The 8026-nt window shown below is 41.0% G+C and overlaps 1 protein-coding gene across 1 annotated transcript in view; it reads right to left on the reverse strand.

The window, feature by feature from the left end:
- The window catches only part of PDZRN4 (PDZ domain containing ring finger 4), a 99775-nt gene that overhangs the window by 12495 nt on the left and 79254 nt on the right, over positions 1-8026 (reverse strand). The window contains exons 4-5 of the mRNA XM_009074732.1: positions 3661-3759; positions 1433-1495 (exon numbers count right to left, since the gene is read on the reverse strand). Of these exons, the coding sequence (XP_009072980.1) occupies positions 1433-1495; positions 3661-3759 (162 nt within the window). The remainder of the gene's footprint in view (positions 1-1432; positions 1496-3660; positions 3760-8026) is intronic.

Below are 8026 nucleotides of genomic sequence, written 5' to 3' on the forward strand. Positions count from 1 at the left end.
AATTAACAAGAGGTGTTTTTCTGGTTTTTGAAAGTTAAAAATCCTGTTTGCTTTCTTTAGTAGGTATTTCACAGAAACACACAGAAGGCAGTGCCCTAAGTTTTCCTCTCCTAGGTGCACCCCACAGTGTAGTCCCATCACTCCAAGTCCTGCTGAGGAGCTCACTACCATCGCACTGTAGCATCTGTGTCTTCTGGCAGGGGGTAAACATTCTCCTGTGAACATTCTCACATTCCCAACCACACAGAGAATGAACCAGCAGTCCCTGAGTGAGCCCTGATATTAAAATCTAATTTATTATTTCCTGTCCAAAAATGGGCCACTTTGGTAAGCCAGCTCATAGACCCTGTTGTGTAGCTAGACATCCAAAGCTGATACCTGCGTAAGAGATACAGGTACAGGTTTCAGCACAGACATTTCCTGCAGAAATGAAAAGACTGGAAGGAAGGAACAGACTTATCTTGTGACAACCTTAATGCTCGTGTGCTTAAATTAATGAATGGCAATTATGGAAGATCTTAAAAAAATCAACCTGTCATCACAAGGACCTACTTCTGGGGCTTCAGCAAAAAAAGGTCAGAATACAAGGGAAGTGAACTGGGAACCAGAACTAAAATGCTACAATACAGCAAAGAGTTTCCAATGTAGGGATTTTTGGTAGTTGTTTTCCAGCTTTGCACTAGGGTAAAAAAATGTACTATTCACTGTTGGTTGAAAATGGAAACCCACTGCCATTCTGGCTGCTTCCCACTCTGTACAGGCACACAGCCTTCCTCCAGAGCCAGCAACCAGCTACCCTCACCAGCAGGGTCTATGTAGTACCACACAAACCTATCTTCAGGGCAGCTCTTTATGCGAGTGGATCAACAGAAATGAAGGGGGGCAGGGGGGAAAGCCGAAATGAGGAATTAGAAAAGAATTCAGAGAAACAATGTTCTATTGGTGGAGCAAAGAAAATATGAACAAAAGCCTATTAATTGTGAGACACGAGTATGTTCAGGACCATCCTTCCCTAAACAGCTCATTTTTTGTGTGAGAACTCTTATCATCTATGCTCAGCATAAGTGAGTTTTACCCAAATTTATGCAATTGGTGAATGATCAGCAAGTCTCTGACACCCGTATTTATGTTTGCAGTATCCTATTTAGAATTTGACACTGACATGAACATAGTGGTAATGAGATTTTCTAACAAATATGGCAAAAACAGACATGGGACATAAGTGCATGAGCCAGAACGAGTTTGTCAGTCTCATTTTTCAGTACACGCACTCTAGCTTCTAGCTATTGTGTTAAAAAACAGACAGACATGGATTTTCTCATCGATCACAGTAACAAAGAGAACTACCTTCCCTCATTAACAGTCCACAGAGAAGATGGCACTGTGTGTTTGTCTGAAGAAAGACTTTAAGGAAGAATCTATTACCACATACTTGCAAAATGCGGTCTCCTTCACGGATCCGTCCATCTCTGGCAGCAATGCTGTTTGGATCAACCTGCACAGGACAATACCCAGTAACTGAACATGAAAAGATTTTTATGGGAAATTATAACAGCAGAATGATTGCAATATTTGAAAAAGTACCATTTTTACACCATACAGAGGCCTTCTGAAGTTTCTTTCAGAGTCACACAAACTCAGTAGTTCTTTAAATGATCATATAAGCTTGTTTCAGATAAAAGCCTCAATACAGAAAGGGTTGGAAGCACATGATTTTCAGTTTACTACTTTCATATGCCACTGTCAGGCATTAACCTTCAGCTGTCAGAGCACTAAGAGTTAATGACAGAGACACTCTTCTCTGGAAGTTCACTATGGACTGAGGTGCTTCTGCAACAGTTGGTATCTCTATACACATTGGCCTGTCTCTGGGAAAAAAAACATGTTTCTTTTTCTTCCATGGAAACATTTATTAATAAATTATTTTCTCAGTAATCAAACTGCTATTTCCCCTGGAATACTGCTGTTCACAAGGAAACATCAAAAAATCCAAAGGATTCATATTGTATAGATCACTCATGGGTCCTGTATAGCATTCCTAGTCTGAACCAGTTATTTTTAAGTTAGTTTAACCTAAATAGATGTTCAGGGCTCCATTGATAGTTTATCAAAGTCACTACAGCTCATCCCTGAGCAATGACCTACTGTTTGTTGCAAGGCAGTTCAATCTATCACCTTTCACTTGATGGTTATCTTAAATAATTTATTTTGCCTCATCATGCCATAAGCTATATTTTCAAACCAAATATTTGAGTTGAGCATTTGGTTCACAGGTTACATCCTCCACATTAGACATTATTTTCCTCTTGTGCATGGTCATAGAAAAAAATGAATCTGAAGTGCTTAATCAAGTATAAAAACCAATATAATCACATTCACTATCAAAGGTCTGAGAAAATTCTATTGTGTAGGAAGAGCAGAACATGTCAGACATAATCCTGGAGTGTATTAAGAGACTCCTGAACTTTCTTTGCCCTGACAAGGTCAAACAGACTTTAACAGTAGGGCTTATACTACTGGTGGAGGACATATTCTTGGGTAATTTGTATTAATTCCTCCTTCTTCATCCAAGACTGTGCTTTTCAGTTCTTTGACTTTGCTACTGGCCTGTGAGTGTGCAACCTTGCCTTCATCCCTATTCACTGATACATAAGAGAATCGTCTTTACTGATACTCTCTGCCCATGAGCTTCACTCAGAATTTAGAATCACAGAATCATAAAATTTCTCAAGCTGGAAGGGACCCAAAAAGATCATTGAGTCCAACAACCTGCTCCTGGCAGGACTACCTTAAACTAAACCATACAAATAAGAGTATTGTCCACTTGCTCCTAGAACTCTGAGAGGCTTCATGCTGTGACCAATTCCTTGGGGAGCCTCCTCTAGGGACTGACAACACTTATAGTGAAGAACCTTCTTAATGTCCAAATTTGTTTTAAGATGTCAAAAAAGTGACAAACTGAGATCACAGTTCACACCAATCACCAGAGAGTTTGGACTCGAAAGAGTTCTGCCCCATCCAGAAAAAAGCCCCTCTTTGAACGGCTGGAGACTCAAAGGGAGATAGTGTTCCTGGGCCTGTGAACCACTAACACCCTGTGCTGGGTGCCATGTTTTCTGTGTGAAGACAATGAAAACCTGAGGGTTCATCCGGTGTCAGTATTCAGTATTCTATTTTTTGTTTTTCCAACATATTCATCTCCCAAGCTACTCTCTCTACCCACCTGTGGTATATCTGTGTGTATGACAACTGTAACAAAAGCACAAATAATACAGTAATGATTGACCACTGTTATGATTACCAAGGCTGTGGCAGAGGAAGGATGCAAGCAGGCACTTTTCCCCTTAAAAATTCTGCCTGATTTCCATCATCAGGGCACATTTCTTCCAAAATTCAGACCATGCTCAGACTGCTTTGTACTTCCCTAACTAGGATATTATAGTTAAAAGCACTTACATTAAAGAAGCTCACTAGTAATAATTACACTGTTTGGGCAACATGATTTAAACTGATAATCTAGATGAATTGAGAATGACACACGCTGGTTGATGGCCAACGCTTCCGCACTCTGGTCTCAGAGCACTTGCTTGTCATTTGCTGGCATGTTTAGCCCTCCACCATGAGCATCTCCCATGCTTCTCCCCACTGCCATGTCCTTACCTCACTGACATATATTCCCATGTCCTCCTCATCATCGGTTCTGTAACAGACAGTCAGACCCAGCTTCTCCTGGCTGCTAATGCGGCACAGCTCCACCTCCTACAAAAAAACATACAGGCTTGTATGGTGGCTTTTGCCAAGGATGAAAAAACTTTGTAGCACAAGGGAGCACCAAGCCAATGAGATACTCATACTGTCTGACCTACTCATACTGACTGGTCTTGAAACACAGTATATTGTGTGCATCTTTAAGAGGGAAACTATTCTGTGAATTAAGAAGGAAATCCCAGTACATTGCATGTTCAAGCTGTATAGGAACAGTTCAGTAAGACATGCCAAACTTTGAGAAATACAGCTGTGCATAGATTTTGCAAGTTTTTGACTTTTGGATAATAGAAGCTGACTTGCAGTATATTACATAGTCATTCTAGTCCTATCACACCAAGTATTGATTTACAGGATATAAGACAGACAGGCTACACATCAATCAATCCATCACACAAGTGCCACTCCCTTCTAACAGCAATCCAACACAGAAAGCAAAAACATAGTCTTCCATTAATAGCATAATTCCTTCCCTGGGCAGTTTAGTGCCATAGTGTCATTGCAGAAGCTGTTAGATAACAGAAGGATGATTCAAGGAATTTCCTGTGGAGCTGAACAGCCGTGGCATCTTTCTCAATTGTGAGATGATGCAGAAAACATATTTTTAGTGCCAGATGTTCCAGCAGTGGCATCTCATGAAAAGTGCAAGTTTTAGGGCAGATGGCACAGCGATAACTACTACATACACCCATATGAGTTCAGCATCTTTAGGGTTTCACAGGGGAACCATTCACAGAAATGCAAAGCTGTGTTGGTTTGAACACTGAAACAAATAATTGTAATAAACTGGAATGAACTCAATAACATGGAGTGTTAGCTTGGTTGCAAATGGGAAACTTTAGTTGATATTTGTATTTAAAGGGAGTGTGCAGGTGACATTTGGACCTTAACAGCTCCTGCTCCCCATGGCTGTGCAATAAAAGAGGAGAGACCAACCCATGCTACAGTTCTCAGTCTGTGATACAGATACTTGTTCCTTCCCATCCCCAAAGATGTGAAGCAGATCAATCCATAAACAGCCACAGGGTGCACAGCAGTGAGGACTCACTACTAAGTCCAACAGTTGTGGGGACCAGGTGTCAAAATATCACAAGTTACAGTAAAAAACATGCACTTCACACACATGGGTTAGCCAATGAGCCTTGTGACATTTTCATTTCATGAGCTGAACATCTTTCATGAAGTGCATTGCTATGGCTCACTCCCCAGCTCCCTCAGCAACACACAAATCTACATGGGTTCACTACCTGCATAAACCCTATAAACTTATCTCTGGACTTTGGATATTCAATGTCTTAATGGAAACTAAGAAAATATAGAAAATACCATGAAACCTGTAGCATTTTTTAGCTTTTCTTAAACATGGCAGGAGTTTTATATATGATGGTAAGAAGCGGAATTATTAATCAGTACACATTATATATTGGGCTTGAAAGAAGAAACAGGACAGTGTTTTATTAGGGTGGAGAATTACCATGACCTGATCTTGGCATTGAGAGAAAAAGTATGTGTACTGGAGGGAGGCCTATTCAAAAAACATAATAATTGATGCCTCCAGAGGGAAAGAACACTTGGCTAGAACTGTAATATTAGGGAGAAATTACAGTAACAAAACGGCTTCAATTACAGCAACAAGGTATACTTTTAAGGAATAAAGAATCTTGCGGTCCCTTGGAGGCCTATAAGGAAACCTAAATACACCATAAAGGAATGAAACTGGGACCTTTAAATCAAGGCAAATAAGGAGCCGTGCACAAGCTGAAATCCATTGACTTTCATTGTCCTGCTGGCACAGCCTCCTGCATCCCCATGCTGAAGCTGGACAGGGGCCCCAAGGACTGCTCTGAACACAATTTCTTCAGATGGGAATGACCTTGAAGTTCTCATGGATGATTTGTCTCAAAATGTTACTACAAAGCTGCACGAATGTTTCAGGCTGCAAACAAACTGAATCTTGTCAGTGCTCTGGCTCAATGACCAGAATAATTTAACCATTTAGGGCATGAAAGACCAAAGGAAAACAAGGATGACCCTACAAGCTTCATCCTGGGAGTCCAAGAGGTTTGCTAAAACTGCCTCTGGGAAGCAGGTGAGACTAACATCCTCTGACTGGGATGCAACAGCCCTGACTGCACATAGTACCTGAGCTATCACAGCTTTCATTCTTCTGCCCAGTAACAGAGCTTGGAGCTGAGATCATCACCTCAGTACTCTTGGACTACCTCTTTTCTAAATGACTATATGGGGTGCAGTCTAATGACTGTGCATGGCTGTGGCTGCTTAGAAGCTACAGATACCCATGACTGAGACACTGGTACTTTATGTGAAAGGCCCGATGACCATTTCATGTTTTTAGTCTAGATGCAAGTACATACTCAAGTAATATCTCATCCAGCATGAGGCAGAAGTTGGATGAGGTCTCTTGCTTTGCCTTGGAAATCATTCCAGGTAACTGCCTTTTGCCCACAGCACATCTAGACTATTAATGCACAACATCTTCTTTTTTACAGGAAACATGATACTTCCTGGTCACAAGCAAACAAACCAGGGTTGACAAAACATCTTTGGAAAAATTAGAAACACTTTGCATAAAATATTAAATCATCTCTCAGAGTAAAACCTCACAAGTCTGATCTTTAACTCTGTTTAACAAACACATCTGAAACAACTTCAACAGAAGAGCAGCAACTGAGACACTGGAGAACCTAGACCATCACGGTCAAATGCATTTGACATTGTATTTTGCAACAGATGCTTTTTAGTGTTGATGCTTTTTTTTCTCACAACTGGTCTTTAACAGAAGAAACAGTAAGTTTGGCAGCAGCAATGAATTTGTAAGAATGTAATTTACTTCTCTGAAATCCCTTTAGATACATGCACATATGCGCACATGCACACACAGACACAGTTGCTTTCTCTTTAGGTTTAATCTGTGTGCATGTAGGGACTGTCTTCAAAACTCAGCATTCTAAAAATCTGTGAGAAACAATATTTGGAGAGTCATGAATAGCACTGACAGACAGATGGTGGAAGGAGAGGGACTGAAGAGAGAGCTCAGGAGATGACAGCCTCCCCCTATTTTGGGCACACTGGGGGCAGCCGCCTCTCAACACGAAGAGTATTCTGCTGCCAAGTGACAGAAATCAATGCCAAATTGCTAAATCTTTGACTTGCTACTTATTTTCTCAGTGTGGGCAGAACAAAAATTCAGTGCATTGCCATAGTAAAGACAATACTTGAAAGTGTTTTGCCATTAATTATTTGGTTAAAAGACAGACATGGAAATTAGAGTAAGGACTATCCTGTCTTGAAAGACTGGGATGCAAATTTCCAAGGTAGCTGATTTCTTCAGACACAGGGAAGACAGCAAAGAGGTGCAGATCATGCTCCTGAAGGACTGACTGCTTATTTTGGTCATCCTCTAAAGTGATGGAGAAATGCCTGTAGCCTCTGGCTCCCAGCTAAAGGCTACCATTTGCTTCAATGATGGAAAACCAGTTTACAGGCTGTCAGCCTCAGGAGACATAAGACCAAACAAGGAGCTGTCACTTCTTTGGGGAGGAAAGGCTAGGTTACTACTGTCATTTCTCTCAGGTGTTAGAGGAGTAGATTATAAACATCAGCAACTAGGTTGTTGGCTTCCCACAACTGCTGAAAAGAGGTTAAGGGCTATTAAAGGAGACCTCGTAAAAGTTTGCATCAGTTTGCAGTTAGACCTTTATATAGTTATATATATTGTTTTCTACTGAAATCTAGATTACATAGAGTAAAGCTGAGGCCTGTCACAAAACAGATTATGAACACTTCCATGATTATTCTTAAACAGTCTTTACGGGGGAAACAGACCTTTGAACTCTTCACATTTTCCCTCCACACATTGGAAAACAGATTACAACCTAAGAGGGAATTTGATAAAGATTCTTCTCATGGTGCACAGAATATGCTGACAAGAGCTATTCATCTGATGACCCTCTGCTGGAATAACTGAACACAGGGGAAGTTTACTCTGCCAGATTTCTCTTTGCTGACCACTCTGCCAATGGTGTCTACTAGGACATGCATGTCCTTGAATCCTTCCTCCACTTTCTGTCAGGGTTAGCTACTCCCTGTTCAACACTGTTCACCCCATTTAAAGTGTGGCTGAGCTCTGTCCCACTGCCTGTCATCCCCCCCCACCTCTATTTGAACCATCCCATCCCAACATCCTTCTCCACCAACATAATCTTTCTGTTCTCATCTTCAAAACCCTTCTCAGTTCACT

The sequence above is a fragment of the Acanthisitta chloris genome, unplaced genomic scaffold (assembly GCF_000695815.1).
Source record: "Acanthisitta chloris isolate BGI_N310 unplaced genomic scaffold, ASM69581v1 scaffold2795, whole genome shotgun sequence".
In the NCBI taxonomy this organism is placed as follows: Eukaryota; Metazoa; Chordata; class Aves; order Passeriformes; family Acanthisittidae; genus Acanthisitta; species Acanthisitta chloris.